The 23,580-nt window shown below is 43.9% G+C and overlaps 1 protein-coding gene across 1 annotated transcript in view; it reads left to right on the plus strand.

Annotated features, from left to right (window-relative positions):
• Positions 1-23,580, plus strand: part of LOC126354038 (F-box/LRR-repeat protein 16) — a 766,827-nt gene that overhangs the window by 708,690 nt on the left and 34,557 nt on the right. The window contains exon 5 of the mRNA XM_050003382.1: positions 20,494-20,642. Within this exon, the coding sequence (XP_049859339.1) occupies positions 20,494-20,642 (149 nt within the window). The remainder of the gene's footprint in view (positions 1-20,493; positions 20,643-23,580) is intronic.

Here is a 23,580-nt window from a genome sequence, read left to right on the forward strand (position 1 = left end):
AGGAAAGTTTCCAACCGATTGCTCATACACAAATAGCAGTTAACCGGCGTTGCGTGGTGTAACGTTGTTGTTATGCCTCGTGTAAGGAAGAGAAAAGCGTACCATCACGTTTCCGACTTTGATAAAGGTCGGATTGTAGCCTATCGCGATTGCGGTTTATCGTATCGCGACATTGCTGCTCGCGTTGGTCGAGACTCAATGGCTGGTAGCAGAATATGGAATCGGTGGGCTCAGGAGGGTAATACGGAACGCCGTGCTGGACCCCAACGGCCTCGTATCACTAGCAGTCGAGATGACAGGCATCTTATCCACATGGCTGTAACGGATCGTGCAGCCACGTCTCGATCCCCGAATCAACAGATGGGGACGTTTGCAAGACAACAACCATCTGCACGAACAGTTCGACGACGTTTGCAGCAGCATGGACTATCAGCTCGGAGACCATGGCTCCGGTTACCCTTGACGCTGCATCACAGAGAGGAGCACCTGTGATGGTGTACTCAACGACGAACCTGGGTACACGAATGGCAAAACGTCATATTTTCGGATGAATCCAGGTTCTGTTTACAGCTTCATGATGGTCGCATCCGTGTTTGTCGACATCGCGGTGAACGCACATTGGAAGCGTGTATTCGTCACCGCCATACTGGCGTATCACCCGGCGTGATGATACGGGGTGCCATAGGTTACACGTCTTGGTCACCTCTTGTTCGCATTGATGGCACTTTTAACAGTGGACGTTACATTTCAGATGTGTTACGACCCCTGGCTCTACCCTTCGTTCGATCTCTGCGAAACCCTACATTTCAGCAAGATAATGCACGACCACATGTTGCAAGTCCTGTACGGGCCTTTCTGGATACAGAAAATGTTCGACTGCTGCCCTGGGCAGCACATTCTCCAGATCTCTCACCAATTGAAAACGTCTGGTCAATGGTGGCCGAGCAACTGGCTCGTCACAATACGCCAGTCACCACTCTTGGTGAACAGCGGTATCGTGTTGAAGATGCATGGGCAGCTGTACCTGCACACGCCATCCAAGCTCTGTTTGACTCAATGCCCAGACGTATCAAGGCCGTTATTACGGCCGGAGTTGGTTGTTCTAGGTACTGATTTCTCAGGATCTATGTACCCAAATTGCGTGAAAATGTAATCAAATGTCAGTTCTAGTATAATATATTTTTCCACTGAATACCCGTTTATCATCTGCATTTCTTCTTGGTGTAGTAGTTTTAATGGCCAGTAGTGTAAAATGATTTTAGTGTGTTTAGTGATAATGTGAGTACGTAATGCTGACTGTGAACTAAAAAGCTAATATTGGAAATGTATACGCAATTGCGAATATGAACCACCAACAGCTCTATATTGGAATGATGACAATGAAACTTTGTGCCAGAACAGTACTCGAACCTGGATTTTCCGCTTTACATGAGCGATCACCTTAAATGTTTCGGCTATCCTCGCACGAATCCCGGCCGGACCCAAAACTCCATATGTCGTCGTCCATGTGTCACAGCCCGCAACCGGAGAGTGCAGCGAAACTGATGGAGGTCAACTGGGGCACGTAGTAAAAGTCCAGTTGGGGTCCTGTTAATGATAATGGGGCTCTGCCCATTTGACGTTAAAATACGGGAGCAGGCGGGTTCAAGTGGGGATAAAATTTCGATCAGACGACGAGGGAGAGAATTATGTGCTAGGAGGTTTGGGAGACTGAGGGGACGGGACGCACGACATTTCAGTTTTTACCAAGTATCCCGGAACGACTGCAACTCACGTGTTTTCAACCAATCAGAGGTCTGTAGCACTTCCTCATAGGACATGGGCGCTATCCGGCATACCTATGTCGGTTTGGTAAGCGGACGGTGCCTTCGTGCGCCTGTGAAGCATTGGAGGGCACAACAGACCACGTGGTCTACAGAGCCCCGCATATGATAACGTGGCAGCAGACTTGCGGCGACAGCAGACAAATAATGACACTTATCACCTTCTGAGACAGCAAAATACCTTTGAGATATTTAACTGCTTGGCGAACGAGGTTTCCACCAAGACACTAAGGGAATATCTGAGAGACAATCCATGAAGGTATAAGATACCAAACTTCGTAACTACGCACCCACGCTATACCGATGCGACGTGGTCTGATCGACCGCCGTTACGGTTGGAATCCGTCTCGCTTCGGATTAGGAGGGAGGTGCGTCTCACACCGAAGGATATTGCACTAGGCTAATAAGATAGTTAGTCATCGACATATTTGGGTAAAAACAGATTTCTTTAAACTAAGCCAGCCGATGTGGCCGAGCGGTTCTAGGCGCTTCAGTCTAGAACCACGTGACCGCTACGGTCGCAGGTTCGAATCCTGCCTCGAGCATGGATGTGTGTGATGTCCCTAGGTACGTTAGGTTTAAGTAGTTCTAAGTTCTAGGGCACTGCTGACCTCAGATATTAAGCCCCGTAGTGCTCAGAGCCATTTGAACCATTTTCTTGAAACTAAGATTTCAGGATCCTGCAGCGACGGGCCAGCCCAGTGCCAGTGGCGTGCCCACTGGGGTTAGCTCGGTGGCCACGGCCGCAACAGTAGGTCTATACATGTTCTTGTAGTAGCACATCTGTAATTCTGCAGTAATTTAGTGCAGTGTAGCAGAATAGAAGATAGAGTCAATAACGTAGTCAGCTTGCCCATTAGAACTAAGAAACAGTATTGTATATTAAGCTGCATGTGACGTTGTAGTAAATTGTAAGACCCACTAATTAGTTAGGTGTTGGGTCTTGTTGTATGATGAATATTGTTATGAATTAAGAATTTTTTCAAAAAAAAAGAAATAAAAAAATTACTAAAAACCTGCGCTCGCACATTACGAATATTCCCGTAAAGGAAGAACATATTGACAGCCGAGGGCCTGGTATTTGCGAATAAACACGAAACAGCAGCGCCTATGTTATGAAGATGTACAAGGAACGTGCATCGTACTTCTTAATAACACAGACACTGCTACTTCGCAAAGTTAATACTGGCAGCACTTCCGCTACTGGTGCTGCTGTCACTAATAGTGATGATAGTAGTGGCAGTAGCAATAATGATGAGTGGCATATAAAAAAGAATTTATAGGTACACAAAGGCAACGGTCTTGCCGCAGTGGATACTCCAGTTCCCGTCACATCACCGAAATTAAGCGCTGTCGGGTGTGGCTGGCACTTGGATGGGTGACCGACCGGGCCGCCATGCACTGTTGCCATTTTTCCGGGTGCACTCAGCCTTGTGATGCCAATTGAGGAGCTACTCGACCGAATTGTAGCGACTCCAGTCAAAGAAAACCATCGTAACGACCGCATCCTCAGCTGATACAATACCTCCCTACTTAGCAATCATATACAATCCCTCGCTCACCGATAGATCTGTACCTACAGATTGGAAAATTACGCAGGTCGCACCAGTGTTTAAGAAGGGTCGTAGGAGTAATCCATCGAACTACAGACCTATATCATTGACGTCGGTTTGCAGTAGGGTTTTGGAGCATATACTGTATTCAAACATTATGAATCACCTAGAAGGGAACGATATGTTGATACGTAATCAGCATGGTTTCAGAAAACATCGTTCTTGTGCAACGCAGCTAGCTCTTTATTCGCCCGAAGTAATGGCAGCTATCGACATGGGATCTCAAGTTGATTCCGTATTTCTAGATTTCCGGAAATCTTTTGACCCCTTACCTCACAAGCGACATCTAACCAAGCTGCGGGCCTATGGGGTATCGTCTCAGTTGTGCGACTGGATTCGTGATTTCCTGTCAGGAAGGTCGCAGTTCGTAGTGACGGCAAATCATCGAGTAAAACTGAAGTGATATCAGGTGTTCCCCAGGGAAGCGTCCTGAGACCACTGCTGTTCCTGATCTTATATAAATAACCTGGGTGACAGTCTGAGGAGTTCTCTTAGGTTGTTCGCAGATGATGCTGTAATTTACCGTCTAGTAAGGTCATCCGAAGACCAGTATCACTTGCAAAGCGATTTAGAAAAGATTGCTGTATGGTGTGGCAGGTGGCAGTTGATTCTAAATAACGAAAAGTGTGAGGTGATCCACATGAGTTCCAAAAGAAGTCCGTTGGAATTCGATTACTCGATAAATAGTACAATTCTCAAGGGTGTCAATTCAACTAAGTACCTGGGTACTAAAATTACCAACAACTTCAGTTGGAAAGACCACATAGGTAATATTGTGGGGAAGGCGAGCCAAAGGTTGTGTTTCATTGGCAGGACACTTAGAAGATGCAACAAGTCCACTAAAGAAACAGCTTACACTGCACTCGTTCGTCCTCTGTTAGACTATTGCTGCGCGGTGTGGGATCCTTACCAGGTGGGATTGACGGAGGACATCGAAAGGGTGCAAAAAAGGGCAGCTCGTTCGTGCTATCATGTAATAGGAGAGAGAGTGTGGCACATATGATACGCGAGTTGGGATGGAAGTCATTAAAGCAAAGACCTTTCTCGTCGCGGCGAGATCTATTTAGAAATTTCAGTCACCAACTTTCTCTTCCGAATGCGAAAATATTTTGTTGAGCCCAACCTACATAGGTAGGAATATATCATCAAAATAAAATAAGAGAAATTAGAGCTCAAACAGAAAGGTTTAGGTGTTCGTTTTTTCCGCGCGCTGTTCGGGAGTGGAATGGTAGAGAGATAGTATGATTGTTTTTCGATTATCACTCTGCCAAGCACTTAAATGTGTATTGCAGAGCAATCATGTAGCTGTAGATGTAGATGAGAATAACACGGCGGTCGGATGGTCCCGATGGGCCAATTGTGACCTGAAGACGGAGTGCTTTTATAGGTGCACAAAATAGATGTTGACATAACGAGTTCTGGGATAAGGAAATTAAAGGAGACTCCACTAGCTGAGAATACTTGGAAATGAGGAAGATCTGGCTGGAAAGAAGGATATACAAGGGTAACGAGTGCGTATAGGGACAATGGTAACCATTATTTTTGCTTTACTAGATTAATCATTAACTGTCATATGAAGTTGGGATGTTATTCAGTTCTCTAACATTGTATAATGCGGGAGATTATTCCAGAGTTGGGTTACTGCTATTGAGATGGACTTCGAGACAGCGACTGAACGTTAGAGTGGGACAGAAAGGATTTTCTTCCGAAGGGAATGAGTGTTTCTACCATGTTGTTCGGACAAGAGTGTTAAGGTCGAGAAGAGGTATGAGGGACAGTGTACTTTGATAAGGCAGTAGAGAAAATAGAGGGTATGGAAATCTCTGCGCTTGTTTGCTCACAGCCAGGATAGCCATGCAGAATATCATGTTGAGATATGGTCAGAGTCGAACATTTAAGATATAATGAACACATGCATTGATAACCAATTCCAGACGCCGTGAGCTTTCCTGAGAAAGGCCTTACCCCATATTCGAATAGTCCCTTGAAGAACCTCCCAGATTCTGCCGGTGGAGTTCAGGTTCACCAAGTACGTAACGTGACTACGGGAATAGGCGTCACTGTGTGGCAAGTGAAGTGGGTGTGCTCTACTTGTTATGCGTGCCAGAGCGACACCAGACCGGCATTGCGGAGTCTGCTGCCGAATATCGTAAAGACAGAACGGTCGTGAGCACCGAGGGAAGACATCGATGGACAGTAATCAAGCCAGTCGTTCTGCGAGATAGCGACGGTGGTCTGAAATGGTAACGACCGATGAGAGAGATCAGTGTCGTGCAGTGTCTTCTTACAGCGACATTAACTGCATTGTCGTTTTTGAACAGCAACCTGCGGAAAGAAGCGTTTGTCGCTAGTTGGCCGCTTTCCGACTTCCGATTACAGTTGCTGACGTCAATAGATGGTGCTACCGCAGCCACCGCCGCTTGTTTGCGCGGGAAATGAGTGTTAATCCGGGGAGGCGGCAGGAAATTAGCGGCGGCAACCGCCACACCACCTGCAAGCCAGTGGGGTGGCAGAGGTGCAGGCTGCTGGCTCATGTAGGCGAAAAGGATAGATCCCGTCCTTGTCGTGATAGCTGTCGGTACCGTCGTTAATGCTACGAGGGATATTCGTAAAGTTTTGTTTGTCATCTCGGAAAACAATCTAGGCACGTAATGAATGTCTTGTTTGTTTGTAGGTGCACTTTGAAATCCCCGCCGGCCGTTGTCACCGAGCGGATCTAGGCGCTTCAGTCTGGAACGACGCGAGTGCTATGGTCACAGGTTCGAATCGTGCATCGGGCATGGATGTGTGTGGTGTTAGGTTTAAGTAGTTCTAAGTACTAGGGGACTGACGGCCTCAGATGTCAAGCCCCATAGCGCTCAGAGCCATTGGAACCATTTTGAAATCCCCACGCTGCAGTACCGCAGCACGCCGCTAGAAGACACAAAACAGATGGCTCAGCAAGTTAGTCAGTTAGTTAGTTGGTTAGTTTCATGTACTACGGATAATTTTGCACGATAAATCGTAATGACGTGAAACGAGTCATTTTACATTCACATCTCAAATTAAGGGGAAGTTTACTATCTTTGGCCCGAAAAAAGCATATTTTGAGAATTTTTTTCTCGGGATGTGTTACAGATATCAATGTCAAATTTTGTCAAAATGTTTATTGTTATTTCCTCTACAAACTGGAATTTTTTCGACCGAAAATGTCGAAGAGCAAAGGCGGAAGTGCCGTCTGAACGAGACAAAATTTCGATTTTGACCTCCACGCGCAGTATGTCACAGGTCAGCCGGCTCGTCTGAAATCAAAATTGAGTTGACGTTAGGGAAGTATATAAGATTCTTTAGAAGTTGTAGCTCGCTAAAGTAATTTGGACCATAGGAAACAAAATGGCGGTCATTTGAAAAAAATAGGGTTTTTTCATCGATTTTGTGACTTCATCGGCCAAGTACAAATATTTATAGTTGATGGATCGGAATAAAATTGGTACAACTTTTAGACAATTTAGTTAGATTCTTCGGAAACAAAAAATCATGCCAATCGGCTCAGTAGGTTTGAAGTTACCACACCACGTGATAAAAAGAAAGTCATTTCGAGAAAAACGCGTTTGAAGTTTTGAATACATATAAATGCAATATTTTGCAACTTATGTTCAGTCTCCTATTCCGGGTCCATAAACTAGTCCTTCCTCTTCTTCACAGAGGGCGTTCTGCTCGATCTCGGCCATCCTGCGCTGCTCCAGAGCCGCTCTACGGCCGGTGACAAGGGGTTTCCTGCCGCTTGAACCCTGTGGTCGTCCAAATGCTTGGCGAACCGCGTCGAATAGAGTCCCGAGGTGACGTCCATCGTTGTCATGGTCTTCAGAATTGCTGAATAACCTCCGTTGAAGCTGCTCACTGCCAGGAAAGTCGCAGTCTCCACAGTCTTCACACCAGAAAGCAAATCCTTCGGGGCTAACTCCCAAACACACGCGTTCAAACATTCATTTGAATTTTGTGTGTTCCCTCCTAAGCACCGGTATAACAACTCGTCCTCCGAAAGAAAAAAAAAACTGGTGCGCGGAAAAGGCCGATTTCAGACAGGTTCATTTTTTTGTTCAACTGCGAATAACAAATTTTTCCGTTCCGTATTCGGAAAAACCATTTCAGAGGTGGATTCCAAACACTTTTATGGATCCAAAAGTGCAGTTTAAAAAAAATCGATTTTTGAACCAAAAAATAGTAAACCTCCCCTTGTTTTGTAAATATGGCTCCATGCTGTTTTTTTTTATTTTATTTTATTCTAATTATTTATCTTTTCATATACAGATGTGAGTTAGAAATTCCAATCCAACTCCTTTTGCATATTTTAGTAACAGAAACTCTTCTACGGAATAAATGATGTCAAGGAGAAACTTTTTCAGTTTTACCTTTCTGTCTATCAAACATTTTATACCAGTGGGTGAGTGATCAAACATTACTGTTTCAGCATTGAGCGCTCCTTTCTGTGCTGAAGCCAATCTCAACATTGAGTAACGGATGTCATTTTTCCTTCTGATATTGTAATTATGTACTTTGTTGTTTCTTGTGAACTGCAATGGATCATTTAGAACAAACTTCATGACAGAATAAATATACTGTGAAGCAGTAGTCAGAATGCCCAACTCCTTAAACAGGTGTCTATCTATCGCTTGAGCCTTGTCCCGCAGTTACGCAGGGTCAGCCATCGTTAATCGGATTTGGCATGTTAATGTTAAAGGGGTGGCCGGATGCTCTTCCTGCCGCCACCCCGTACCCCTCGGATCGGAATTAGTGTACCCAAACTGTCTGCGTCGAGTGGAATCCATGGAGTAGTGCGAAGGTGTTCAGATGTCTGCGAGCCTTGTAACTGAGGTGGAACATGGGGACCAGCCCGGTATTCACCTAGCGGGATGTGGAAAACCGCCTAAAAACCACATCCAGGCTGGCCGGCACATCGGCCCTCGACTTTAATCCGCCGGGCGGATTCGATCCGGGGCCGGCGCACCTACCCGACTCCAGGGAGCAGGGCGTTAGCGCTCTCGGCTACCCTGGCGGGTAACTTCTTAAACGGATGTCTACAATATGATTATTCCTACAGCACGTTTTTGAGCAGTTAACACTACCTTTCTTCAAGATGGGTTACAGTAGAGCACTATTCCGTATGACGTTACTGAATAAAAATATACATGTATATCAAATTACTGATTTCTCTCTCCGCAAGGTTGGCAATGATTCTAAGTGCAGATGTGGCTGAACTAAGCTGTTACAGGACTTCTAAGATGTACTTTTTCCACTTTAAATCCTCGTCAATATGGGCACCTAAGAAAATTGAAGTTCCTTCCTATTTATTATTTCCTCACCATGTGTTACATTTATCACTGATTTAGTACCCCTAAATGAGTACAACTGAATATGTTGTGATTAATAAAATTCTTTTCAGGGCTATTATGCCGTGGTCTGATGGATTTCGCATTGTAACCCAACGTTTCGTCCCCATCTGCGGAGGACATCTTCAAGGGGGTTCGTGGCTTCTGTTAACTTCCGAAACACACACTGTCTCACTACTGACTGCAGCAAATTTTTGTTTTCGCGTGCTCCCGCGCATAGGCATGACGTCACATGTTTTGAATACGCGAGCGCAATTGGCCGTTGTCGGTTGCCGCCGTCCGCTGTTGCTATCATCCCATGGCGGAAGACTGGTACACATCTTCTTCAGCACCGGCATCCAGATGTCATTCAATTTCACGCCCTCCTCCTTCCTATTAAAATTCCTGGGGTGTTTCATAATCTCTATAGCCTCTCTGTAAAGCCTTTCATGATATCCGCTTGTGGCTGCCATTACTTGAGTTCTATCAAAATAAATGTGGTGGTCTCCTGACTGCAAAGCGTGTTCCGCAACAGCTGATCTATCAATCTCTCCCCTTCTACAATTGCCCTTGTGCTCTTCTAGTCGTTTTTTGACCGTTCTTTTTGTGGTACCCACATATACCTCCCCACAACTACACGGGATCCTGTAAATTCCTGCTTTTTCCAGCGGTTTACGAGCATCCTTAGCCAATCTCAGGTGTTCTTGTATCTTCCGGGTAGGTTTGTAAATCACCGCGATATTCCGTTTTTTCAATATTTTCCCTATGCGGTCAGTGACGTCCTTAATAAAAGGCAGGAAAACTTTCGATTTTGCAAGCGCTTGTGCATTGCTATGATTTTCACGCGGCGGTCTTAACGCTCTTTTTATCTCAGCAGCCGAGTAACCATTCCTGAGTAATGCATCAGTGAGGTGTTCCAGTTCCGTATCCAGTAGCCCAGGTTCACAGATGTTCCTCGCTCTATCCGCCAACGTTTTTATTATGCCTCGCTTTTGTTGTGGGTGGTGGTTCGAATCCCGCTGTAGATAACGATCCGTGTGCGTGGGTTTCCGGTAAACTGTATGGCCTAAGCTACCATCCTGTTTCTTGTAAACTAGCACATCCAGAAAATTTAGTCTCCCTTCTGCCTCCTCCTCCATGGTAAACAGAATCTTCGGATTAATACCGTTTAGATGTTTGTGAAAACGGCCTAGTTCCTCTCTGCCCTTGAAGATGTCCTCCGCAGATGGGGACGAAAACGTTGGGTTACAATGCGAAATCCATCAGACCACGGCATAATAGCCCGGAAAAGAATTTTATTAATCATGACAGTTCAGGCCGTGAAAGTTTACATTTTGAATATGTTGTGTCTTTTTAAAACGGAGGGTCAGGTCATTCGCAGAAAACCAGTCAATGATACTTTTAAGAACATTGCTTACCATTTTTTCTGTGTCTGTATACTAGTTTTAATTACAGTACTAGTGTCATCTGCGAAAAGAACTAATTCTGCTTGTTGTGTATTAGACAGAAACTCGTTTACATATAAGAGGAACAACAGTGGACCTAAGACTGAGCATTGGGTTACCCCCATACATGACTTCTCCCCAGTCACAGTTACCTCCCCAGACTATATTGGCTGAATTACTAAACACAACTTTCTGCATTATTTTTGTCAGGTGTGACATTATCCATTTGTTGGCTGTATCATCAGTCCCATAAATCTTTAATTTGTCTAGGAGAATACTGTGATTCACATATTCAAAGACAGGTGGAAGAAAATACCAACCGATGCTATTTTATTATTTAGTGCTTGTAAAACTTGGTAGGTGAACATACAAATGGCATTTCAGTCGAGCACCTCTTCTGAAACCCAAACTGTGATTTGTTGAGTATATTATAGTTGCTAAGGCGAGATTCTATTCTAGACTACATCACCTTCTCAAATATTTTGGAAAATGAAGCCAGCCGTGACACAGATCTGTAGTTTATTGACATCTCTCTTATCACCTTTCTTAAAGAGGGATGTAACAACGGCTTATTTCAGTTTCTCTAGAGGAATGCCTTCAGTTAGTGATACATTACATATTTCAGGTAAGACCAAGCTTATTGTATCATGCGGCAAACAGAATATTGTGGTTGAAATTAGTTTTTGTACATGAAACTATATGAATTTTAAGAAAAATCGACGTGTTATGTGCATACTAAATGAACAGGTCATATTTTTTTACCACCAGATTTGAGGCCTAATCACGTTAGTCTGAAACACCCTTCGGCCATAATGATAAACTATTTTCACACTCTTACGAGAAATTGGGCAGTTGAATTACTATTTCTGATGTGCCATGATCAAGAAGTGAGCGGAGATAAAAGAAAAGCCACACATGATAAACGACTATAGACACGACATTAGTGGGATCCACAGTCTGAATTAGAGAGGAAACAAATCGAAGAAAAGACTTGATCTTTTTGACAAATACACGGTACGAACATACTTAAAGCGTCTTGCTCGGGACTTGCAAAGCGTCATCCGCATTTTCTTAGGGTTAAGTAAATCTCAACATATATTCAATTAAGAAGAGTAAATGAAGTCGAGATGTGAAGTGCGCCAACAGAAGTTGACAGACAATCAAGTAATCGGCGCAACATTTATAATATTATTATTTTTACAAATCCTGATTTTGTGCTGAAAATTGCAAACAGTTTTATGGTTTATCATGTATCTTAGTCGGATTTCGTAACTGTGTTTTATTTTTGTTTCTAAGAAAAATACTTTTAATCTTCCGATGTCTGTGCTGAATATAATAATTATTTATCTAACAACAAATATTGGTAGTTTGAATCTAGATATGTAGTGTTTCGTAGCAAAATTTTTAGGTTAGCTTAATACTCGCATTATTTATAAGTAAAGAATACATACTGAGCACGTAATGTCTCTGATTTATTTATTTTTTATCGTCACGGCACAGTCACTACACAAGTTCCAACGACCCAAGACGATTTAGGACATGGAGTGAAAGGGATCTCTTCAGTCTGTCCGGAAGTTCACAAATCTGCAATTACAAACGTTTATTACAGTAGACGGAGGGCATTTCGAACACTTGACGACGTTTATGGAATTTTAAAGAAGTATTACTATTATATTCTTTTGTGACATCCTTGTTTTCGCTATTTCTGATGAATTCTGCAATGTCAGTGTGTATCGTGACATTAAAGTCATGACGCGGAATTATTATTTAACTATGTTTATACCTCAGTCAATTTTTGACGTGCACCTTTCTTTTATAAGAGCAGAACTATTGCCAAAGTTGCTGGTGAATCTTTCTTTATGCTAAGTCCTTTGTCGGTCCGACCACACGTAGCCAAGTGTGACTGGTATCAGTTTTAAATTAAACTTTTCTCCATGATTCCGCTTTTGTAAGTAGACTACCTTAGCTGCGTTAAATTTGAGCACATCGTCAGCTTGACGCGACAGCTCCGTATACCAACAAAACACAGAAATGGAGTTCTTGTTGAAAATTAATTAATCCCAAACTCTAAATATCTTAGTTTCTTCGAAACTACTAATCGGATTTTGAAGAGAGAAATGTAATCAAATTCGTCTCTTTTAGAAACACAATACTAGCAGCGAAGTTGATACCGATACCCCTGTAATTATTAAGCGCTAAGGCTGTAGTCACCTAATGAGGAATTTTTCACAATTCAGTTGAGTTAAAACAGAATTACGATGTCTTAAACGGTTCAAGAAATAGCTGAGGTGATCAGCTTAGCTGAATCATAATTCTTCTTCTTTTCCCTTCTTGGATCAGATAATTCCACTTGCTCCGGTCAACAAGGTCTGGCATCTCTTCCGTGGTCTTCCCTTCAGTCTTGTCCCTCGTAGTTTGTAATAAAGTATTAGTTTTGGAAGTCTGATTTCAGGCATTCTGTCTTCATGTTCCCTCCATCTGCCTTATTTAGATTTATTTTCATCTGCATTCAGTCAACCTGAAATACATTCCTAATGTCTTCATTTTTAAAGCGATATTCTCTGGTGCACCCTTTAAAACTGCGGAGAAATCTCATTTCCGCAGCCTGGATCCTGTTCGTAACCTTTTGTGTGGGAACCTAGAACATAGTAGTTACTTACGATACTTTGTAAAACTTTATCTGTCTCTCTTTCGTGGATTTTTTGTAACGCTTTTCTAATTGTTGCATAGACTGCGTTAAATTATCAATTTCATTATCGAAATTTCGTTCTGCAACGACGAACAGAGAATTATCATCGCCACTGACTTCAGGATAAAATATTGCTCGTTAGCACAAATGTATTTGTAATGTGAAATTTTCAGTTAAGTTCCCATTTAGTTGGGCTCATATTTCCCCCATGGCCGATGGTTGAGGAATGTGGTATATGTATGAAGAGTAACCGTCATGTTTTGTTGCTGATGTAAGGCGTAGAAAGCGCCAGTATGGTCAAAGTTGGATCGGTCGAACAGGACCTGCACCTTAGCTTTCCATATCACCTCACCTCAGTCCTCTGAGTTTTGCTGTCTAGCGTCATCTCAAACGTGTAGTCTACAACACTTTCGTTGATATGGTTTAACGAACGGAACAGCAAATTGTCCAGTCTTGTCAATATTTACGAGATGATCCATGGGTGGTTGACATAATTAGTAACTCATTCCAGAGACGAGTGAAGTATTGCAACCAAATATGAGGATGACATGTGGAGCTTCTTTCACAGGTATGAGTGTACAGTGTGTTGTAACAAGTAACATGCTGAAACAGATTATTATTTCTTGTTAAGGTGAAATTGGTGCACAGTTAGATAGGTACTCAACAGAAAAGTTCACATCTCAGATACTCACATTGGCTAGTACATCAAAGAACACGTAGCAAGAGAAAGCCAGAAATACTTATTTTCCCTAGGCAGCAGGTTAGATGTTGAAGTGCGGGCACATGGATGCAAAGTGGTAAGTCTATGCTGAAAGGTGAAGCCCACTCAGTGGCGTGGTTACAGCTAAGCAGGAAACATCAGGTCATAAAATTTGTGACACTTTTGTGGGAAGATTGCTCGACACAAAGGGGAAAAAAAAAGAAACACGCTGATGTGTGTACGTACTAAGGCACCACATATAAAAATATCTGCACTCATATCCTTTACACCCAGTATAAACAAACAAACACGCCAGCATGCACACTCACACACTATACAATTCCTCACTATCCAGACGTTTCCGCTCTACTTTTTAGTGAAAAATTTTATATAAAGAAGTTTTAACTCTGGAAGTGCTTATAGAAGAGACAAGGGACGTAACATATCACAAGCTACAACATTAGGACATAGTGTAGAACAGATCTGAAGATGGTCATTACTGACTAAAACCGGTCATCGTCCGAAGGGCTTTATACTGTGATCAAAAATTGGAATAAAAAAACATCGGACATACATATAACATTTGTTGTGTGCTGTGATCTACAGACCGAAGACAGGTTTGATGCAGCTCTCCATGTTGCTCTATCTTTTGCAAGCCTTTTTATCTCCAAATAACTGCTTAAACCTACATCTTTCTGAATCTGCTTACTGTATTCATATCTTGGTCCCCCTCTACAATTTTTACCCCCACACTTACCTCAAATACTACATTCGTGACCCCTTGACATTTCAAAATGTATCCTATCAACCCATCCCTTCTTCTGCCACAAAATTCTTTTCTAATCAGTTTTATTCAGTGCCACTAAATTAATTACGCAATCTACCCATTTAACTTTTAGCACTCTTATGTAGCACCACATTTCAAAACCTTCTATTCTCTTCTTGTCTCAACTGTTTATCGTTGACTCCGGACGAATACCTTCAGAAAAGACTTTCTGACACTTAAATCTATATTCTTCAGAAATGATTTTCTTGCCATTGCCACTATACATTTTATATCTCCTCTTCTAAGGCCATCATTAATTATTTTGTTGCCCAAATAGCAATTCATCTGCTACTTGAAGTGTCCCATTTCCTAATCGTATTCTCTCAGCATCACATGATTTAATTAGACTACATTCCGTTATAATTGTCTTGCTCTTGTTGATGTTCATCTTATATCCTGCTTTCAAGACGCTGTCCATTCCGTTTGACTGCTCTTCCAAGTCTTTTGCTCTCTCTGACAGAATTACAATGCCATCGGCAAACATTAAAGTTTATTATTTCATTTCCCTGATATTTAATTCCTACTCCAAATTTTCCTTTGGTCTCCTTCACTGCTTGCTCAATATACAGATTGAATAACATCGGGGAGAGGCAACAACCCTGTTTCACTCCTTTCTCAAGCACTGCTTCCCTTTCATGCCTCTCGCCTCATATAACTGCCATCTCTTTTCTGTATAAATTGTAAATATCTTTCGCTTCCTGTATTTTACTCCTACTATCCCCATCGTTTCAAAGAAAATATTCCAGTCCACATTGTCAAAAGTCTTCTCTATGTCTACAAATGCTATAAACGTAGGTTTGCCCTTCCTTAACCTATCCTTTAGAGTAAGTCGTAGGGTCAGTATCGCATCGCGTGTTCCTACATTTCTCTAGAATCCAAACTGATCTTCCCCGAGCTCAGCTTCTACCAGTGTTTTATTCTTCTGAAAAAAAAAAAGTTTCAGTTTTTACAATTATGTCTTATTTAACTGATAATTCGGTTATTTTCGCACCTATCAGCACTTGTTTTTTTAGATGCAATTATTACATTCTTTTTTAAATTTGAGAGTATTTCGCCTGTCTCATATATCTTGCATACCAGGTGGAATGGTTTTGTCATGCCTGGTTTTCCCAAGGATATCACTAGTTCTAAATGAATGTCGTCTACTTTTGAGGTCTTGTAACGACTTAGATCTTTCAGTGCTCTGTCAAATTCTTCTGGCAGTATCATATCTCCCATCTCATCATCGTCTACGTCCTCTTCTCTTCCTATAATATCGCTTTCAAGTTCATCTCCCTGTATAGGCCCTCTATACACTCCTTCCATCTTTCTTCTTTCCCTTCTTTGATTATGACTGGTTTTCCATCTGAGCTTTTGATATTTACACAAGTGCTTTTCTTTTCTCTAAAGGCCTCTAATTTTCCTGTAGGCGTCATGTATCTTTCGCCTAGTTAAATATGCTTCTAAATACTTACATTTGTCCTCTAGCCATTCCTAATTAGCCATTTAGCAGAACCTCTTGTTCTTTCAACTTATCCAGGTTCTATCTCCTTAATTTCAAATCATTTCGCAATGTCTTCAGATTTAATCTACATTTCATAACCAATACACTGTGATTACATTCCACAGTTTCCCCTGGAAATGTCTTACAATTTAAAGTGTGGTTCTGAAATCTCTGTCTCACCATTATATAATCAATCTGAAACCTTCTGGTGTCTCCACGTCATTTCCACGTAAACAACCTCCTTTGATGATTCTTAAACTAAGTGTTTGTGACGACTAAATTATGCTTTGTGCCAAATTCTACAGGCGCCGTTCTCTTTCATTCCTTTTCCTCAGTCCATACTCACATCCTGTTTTTCCTTCTCTTTCTTTTCCTGCTATCGAATTCCAGTCCCCAATCACTATTTAATTTTTGTGTCTCCTGATGACGACACCCTCCTGAGTAGTCCCCTCCTGGAAATCCGGATGGGGGACTATTTTACCTTCGGAATATTTTATCCGACAGGATGTCATCATCATTTAATCATACAGTAGTGCTGCATGCCCTCGGGAACAACTACGGTTCAATTTCCCCTTGCTCTCAGCCGTTTGCAGTACCAGCACAGCAAGGCCGTTTTGGCTGTTGTTACAAGGGCGGATCTGTCAATCATCCAGACTGCTGTCCCTGCAACTACTGGAAAGGCTGCTGATCCTCTTAAGGAACAACTCTTAACAGGTAGTCCTCCATTGTAGTTGAACCTACCGTACGGCTATCTGTATCACTGAGGTATGCAAGCCACCCCAGCGACGGCAAGGTCCAGTGTTGAAACTGGCATCCTTTACTTATAAACAAAGAAGTATAAGTTACTCTAGAAGTGCTGCTACGAGACACAATATAACTATATTTAAACAATTCAAGACTAAATATTTGCCCAGATACTTCTTTGACTACTGTTACAGGCAACTTTTGTAACATGATAGTCAGCTTTCCGTAGAGGTGATTTCTCAATCAAACGATGTCGCTTCCGTTACAGAGCAGGCCCCCTGCAGGGCTGAGTTACCGTGGGTCGCGAAGAAGAAAGGATCTCCATCTTCCGCTCAGTGATACGAAAGTCTCCACTCAAACCCTGTGTGTTTCTGTTTGATCTAACAATAGCAAAGCCGCGTCAGACGGTACAGTTGAGATTAACGCAACTTATTTCCATCACTTTTCACGCTATTTTGTCAGAGCTTGTGGTAACGGAAGGCGAAAGTGCTGGTCCCTTTCAGCTCTTTTGTTCCTGCGGACATTGTTCGCTCGACTGAGGAAAAGGTCCAATAATAGCAGAAACCACGGGTCTCTGATCTTATCCTTCTGGTGAGAAGCAAAACAACTTAAAAAGCCTGCTGCTGACCCCAGGTCTGAACAGACCTTCGACTTTTTTGTTTATGGTGCTTCAGTGCTAATGTCATACTATTTTCTTCGTATTCTCAAGGCATAACGGGGCTGAAATCGCAGCAGTCTTGCCTCTCACATACAGTGTATTTCATTATTTTTCTAAAATTACCTTGCAAACAGTACGGGAAGTTAATTCACTAAATTCATTTATTCAGAAGGCACTGAATTTCGTCAGGAAGTAAAATCACATTCCATTACTAATAAACAAAATGAGTATAAGTTACTCTAGAAGTGCTGCTACGAGACACAATATAACTGCATTTAAACAACTCAAGACAAAATACACTCCTGGAAATGGAAAAAAGAACACATTGACACCGGTGTGTCACACCCACCATACTTGCTCCGGACACTGCGAGAGGGCTGTACAAGCAATGATCACACGCACGGCACAGCGGACACACCAGGAACCGTGGTGTTGGCCGTCGAATGGCGCTAGCTGCGCAGCATTTGTGCACCGCCGCCGTCAGTGTCAGCCAGTTTGCCGTGGCATACGGAGTTCCATCGCAGTCTTTAACACTGGTAGCAAGCCGCGACAGCGTGGACGTGAACCGTATGTGCAGTTGACGGACTTTGAGCGAGGGCATATAGTGGGCATGCGGGAGGCCGGGTGGACGTACCGCCAAATTGCTCAACACGTGGGGCGTGAGGTCTCCACAGTACATCGATGTTGTCGCCAGTGTTCGGCGGAAGGTGCACGTGCCCGTCGACCTGGGACCGGACCGCAGCGACGCACGGATGCACGCCAAGACCGTAGGATCCTACGCAGTGCCGTAGGGGACCGCACCGCCACTTCCCAGCAAATTAGGGACACTGTTGCTCCTGGGGTATCGGCGAGGACCATTCGCAACCGTCTCCATGAAGCTGGGCTACGGTCCCGCACACCGTTAGGCCGTCTTGTCTTCCGCTCACGCCCCAACATCGTGCAGCCCGCCTCCAGTGGTGTCGCGACAGGCGTGAATGGAGGGACGAATGGAGACGTGTCGTCTTCAGCGATGAGAGTCGCTTCTGCCTTGGTGCCAATGATGGTCGTATGCGTGTTTGGCGCCGTGCAGGTGAGCGCCACAATCAGGACTGCATACGACCGAGGCACACAGTGCCAACACCCGGCATCATGGTGTGGGGAGCGATCTCCTACACTGGCCGTACACCTCTGGTGATCGTCGAGGGGACACTGAATAGTGCACGGTACATCCAAACCGTCATCGAACCCATCGTTCTACCATTCCTAGACCGGCAAGGGAACTTGCTGTTCCAACAGGACAATGCACGTCCGCATGTATCCCGTGCCACCCAACGTGCTCTAGAAGGTGTAAGTCAACTACCCTGGCCAGCAAGATCTCCGGATCTGTCCCCCATTGAGCATGTTTGGGACTGGATGAAGCGTCGTCTCACGTGGTCTGCACGTCCAGCACGAACGCTGGTCCAACTGAGGCGCCAGGTGGAAATGGCATGGCAAGCCGTTCCACAGGGCTACATCTAGCATCTCTACGATCGTCTCCATGGGAGAATAGCAGCCGGCATTGCTGCGAAAGGTGGATATACACTGTACTAGTGCCGACATTGTGCATGCTCTGTTGCCTGTGTCTATGTGCCTGTGGTTCTGTCAGTGTGATCATGTGATGTATCTGACCCCAGGAATGTGTCAATAAAGTTTCCCCATCCTGGGACAATGAATTCACGGTGTTCTTATTTCAATTTCCATGAGTGTATTTGCCCAGATACTTCTTTGGCTACTGTCACAGGCAACTTCTGTAACAAGACGGTCAGATTTCCGTATACGTGATTTCTCGATCAAACCATGTCGCTTCCGTTAGGGAGCAGGCCCCCAGCAAGGAAAATACTCTCGCCTTTAGATAGTCACTTGTCGAAGAACTTGTTCCGATATCTTAAGGCATTTGTGAAACAATGTATGAAAACTTGTAATATGCAGCTTTTCCTAAATGCGATGTATGGGTACTTGGGAGAGAAGGAAAAGCGTGCTGCCCCAATCATTTTTCCTACAAATAAGAAACTGTTGCGGCAGATGTGTAAAATAGAATTGAATAGGCAGTATTACAGATACTATCGATGACTTTAGTCGTGAGAACATTTTGACGCTTGCAGAAATGCCGAAAGATTTCTTAAATAAATGTTTATCTGAAAACGTTCGCTAAGAATAAAACAGAAGGAATCAATTACAATGTTTTCATAAGGTGAGGTTCAACAGCCTTTAAGTATTTTATGAAACGCATTTTAACCATCCGCTATTTATTTATCCCATTAGTCACCTACCGGTTTCGGTTATTAACCATCATCCAGGTTGTAGGGTACAACAGATCAGTTAAAATCATCCCATATTCCTTTGAAGCAAAACAGTAACGAAATTATCCGGTGAAATTGTACATGCAACTGACTTAATTTGTCTTAGAGTACTGGCAGTTACATCTCATGTCAAACAGATAGACATTCTGTGGTGACTATAAAATATTTTCATGGGGGGGGGGGGGGGGGGAAGGCTTGGGAGGGGCTGGAGGAGACAGTGAGAAATTGTAACCCCCCCCCCCCCCCTCCCCGCCCCCCTGGAGACGCATCCTGGGTCAGCGCCTGTTGATAACCTACTCCTCTCGAACAGCACCAAGGTATCGCCAGGCTTACCGTCACAATGCGACAAACACATCACCATGACCAGTGTCATATGCACTCTCCACTACGCACTGCACAGAATCTGGTATCTAATCCAGGACTTTAGTCCGAAATCTGGTGATCAGGAACCTTACGCCACCACCTCTCCTGCCTTTGCACCTCCACCATCAGAAGTCGAACCTGCTACCTACAAGTCGAGCGTCACCGCACAGGTGTGTACCTTGGGCGCAGAAGAGGGCCTGCAGTAAACTGGTTACAACAGAAACAATGACGGCATAATTTCATTACGTCTTAGTCTTTGCGTGGCTTGCTGAAGCAAATTTTAAAGACACTTTTGACTTAAAAAATAAACAAACTACTGTTCAATATTTAAGGCATATTTATACCTGAATAAGGTTATGGTTGTAATAGAAGGCAAGTTTACTTCCTCGCAGTGCAGGTACCGCTGAGAGTTGGCTGCTGTGAAATTTCTGCACAGAGAGCGAGTACGCTCCCTCTGACGTCATTTGTCTCTCTCGTGTGCAGGTGCGTGCACATCACGGACATCGGCGTCGGCTACGTGTCCACGATGCTGTCGCTGTCGGCACTGTTCCTGCGCTGGTGCTCACAGCTGCGGGACTTCGGCCTGCAGCACCTGTGCGGCATGCGCAACCTGCAGGTGCTCTCTCTGGCAGGTCAGTTACAACCTAACCTAGCCGTTCTTTCTTAAATGCTTTCGTAAGACCGTGCCTATTTATCACTGTGCAAATATGTGGTTCTCGCCTGCGGCATGACATCGTCATACTCAAAACTTGCGTCATACCACATGCAAGGGCCACATATTCGCACAGCAATAAATAATCATGGATTACATTTTAAAGTTTTAGTGAGTCTACCATATGGCGACCTCGCGGTTGAAACTGCACTGGCTGACAAAGTGAAGCACACAGATAGGGAAGAGGAAAGGAAATGAAACTTCACGGGTTGTAAGATTGTGAGAGGTTATTGCAGTGATTACAATATCGAGGCAAATTTAAAAAGAACTTGGCAGTAGGTGTCCACTTATCAGTATGACGCTGCGACACCTCTGGCCTCCATACACGCACTGATTCGGTTGGTAAGAGTGTAAAGCCGTTAATCCCCTCCTGAGGCAAGCTAGCCCACAATAGCTGTAACTGGTGCTTTATAAAGGGTGAAAAGTATTTAAACCGACAAACTCTGGGAGGTTGTAGCGGACATAAAAAAAAATAGTTTTACCTAATGTCATTTTTTCCTATGAGTAGTATTTAAACCGGTAGAGCAAGATTTCTCTGGTCGCAGATTAATTAAACCAACAAGCACTTTTCCATTTTTTTATGACCAAGAGACAACACATTAACACAACCCAATTTCAGTTACATTATATTTTCAAAAATGCCTCCATTGACACGTAAACAAAGTTTACACCGTCGGATCATGTTCTGTCTGACACGGGCAAAAACCCCAGGAGTATCCTGAATTGTTCCTGCTGCTGCTACTATAAGGGCAACCAGATCCTCTTCTGATGTAACAGGTTGCGTAAACAGGATTGTGCATCTAGCCCCACACAAAAAAGTTCAGAGGGGACATATCTGGGGATCGAGCAGGCCCTGGTACAGGACCACCTCTGCCAATCCACGTTTCTGGAAACCGTCGGTCCAGGAATCGACGCACACGACGACCGAAATGTGCCGGCGCCCCGTCATGATGGAACCACATGCGTTGTCTTGTAGGGAGCGGGACGTCTTCCAGCAATTCTGGCAATGCTCTGGCGAGAAAAGTGTAATATTGCCTGCCATTTAATGGCCTAGGTAGCAGAAACGGCCCAATTAAACAGTCCCCAACAACACCGATCCACACAGTAACGAAGAACCGCACTGATTGAAGGATCCCGCTCCACATGCTGCAAGACAGCTTCCTCAAATTGCAGCGTTCTTACCGTGCGACGGCGTCCCTGTCCAGTTAATCTGCTAAATGACCCGGTCTTACGCAGACGTTGGTACACAGCAGCAAAGGTCATATGATGCGGAATACGGCGATTAAGATATTGTTGTTGATAATCCCGCTGTGCAGCTCGTCCGTTGTGGTGCGCTACGTAGTACGCACCAACCATATCAGTGTACGCACTCCAGGCGTATCGCTCCATTAGTAAACAGAGACAATGCACTACTACACTGGTGGACAGCTGTTGCCTACAACTGAAGATCGTAATACGGCCTCTAACAACTGACGAGCGTAATACGGCCTACACCGGTTTAAATAATCCTCATAGGAAAAAAATGACATTAGGGAAAAATATTTGTTTTGATGTCCCCTACAACCACCCAGAGTTTGTCGGTTTAAATACTTTTCACGCTGTATAATGGACACTGGCACTGGAACGTTCGAGCTGGTCCCACATGTGTTCTGTCGTGGACAGAGCTGCGAATCTTGCTGGTCACAGGAATACCCCAACATCACGCAGACAGTCCTTAGTGAGAGATGCCATGTGTGGAGGAGCACTGTCCTGTTGAAAAATGTCGCCACGATACTGTAACATGTAAGCTAACACATAAAGATGCAGGATATGTGTGACGTACTGTTATGCCGTCAGAATTCCCTTCGTCACTACTAGCCATGACCTGAAGCCACACCCGTTGGCTTCCCACAGCTGTGCCTCTCAAAACGTTGGAAGAATGGAACATTTCCACAGGCCGCCGCCATACTAGCCAACAAAGTCATCCGGGGTAGTGCAGAAACACGATTCATCATTGAACACACGGCCAAGCCACTTGTCAGAAGTCCATGCTTCCTGGCCATGGCACCTCTCCAAACGCAGCTGTTTCTGTTGTGGTGTTAATGGCAGCCTAGGTCTGGGACGGTAATTCCCCAGTTCGACTGCTGGTAGTCTGCGACCAATGGTGCAGGATGACACAGAATTTTGCAGGGAGTCCGTTACTCGTTCTCCAGTGGCAGGCACATGTATGAAAGGGTTACGATGTGCTTGCTGCGCAACACGGCGTTCCTCCCTTGTGGCGATCTGTCGTGGTCGATCGGAACCTTCACGACAAGTACGCCTGCCCTCACGTTGCCGCTCACTCCAACATCGGGTCATTCCCCACAAATCTGGATGTGCACAATTCTACCAACCGGCCAAATGGAGGCCCACAATTTAAGGCCCCTTTCAGACACTGTAAGATGCAGATTATGCTGTCTCATACGAGTGCTAGGCATCTCCATGTCCTTCAGTGATCACTCAACGAGACACTGTTCACGTCCCTCATACATCCTACCAGGCCTGTTGACAACAAGAAACACAAAGGCTGCTAATGCACTTTAGTAGTAGTTCTACCTGTCAGAGAGAATTGCAACACTAATCATTTACATAGCCATCGATGGTGTGTATGAGTACAGAGTTACATTGATATCCTAGCACGTTCTCTGGATGATCCAATTTTCTTGTCAGGCTGTGTAGTTCTGCCATATGATTACCTCAAGGTTGAAACTAGTTGTAGGATAACGAAAATAAATTTTTTTAGCATATTCTGGTAGTTATTTACAACAAAAGTTTTTAACTTCAGTTTCAAAACAAATTTATTACCTAATGTATTAACTTTTCGATGTACTACAAAAATT

The sequence above is a fragment of the Schistocerca gregaria genome, chromosome 3 (genome assembly GCF_023897955.1).
Source record: "Schistocerca gregaria isolate iqSchGreg1 chromosome 3, iqSchGreg1.2, whole genome shotgun sequence".
NCBI classification, from domain to species: Eukaryota; Metazoa; Arthropoda; class Insecta; order Orthoptera; family Acrididae; genus Schistocerca; species Schistocerca gregaria.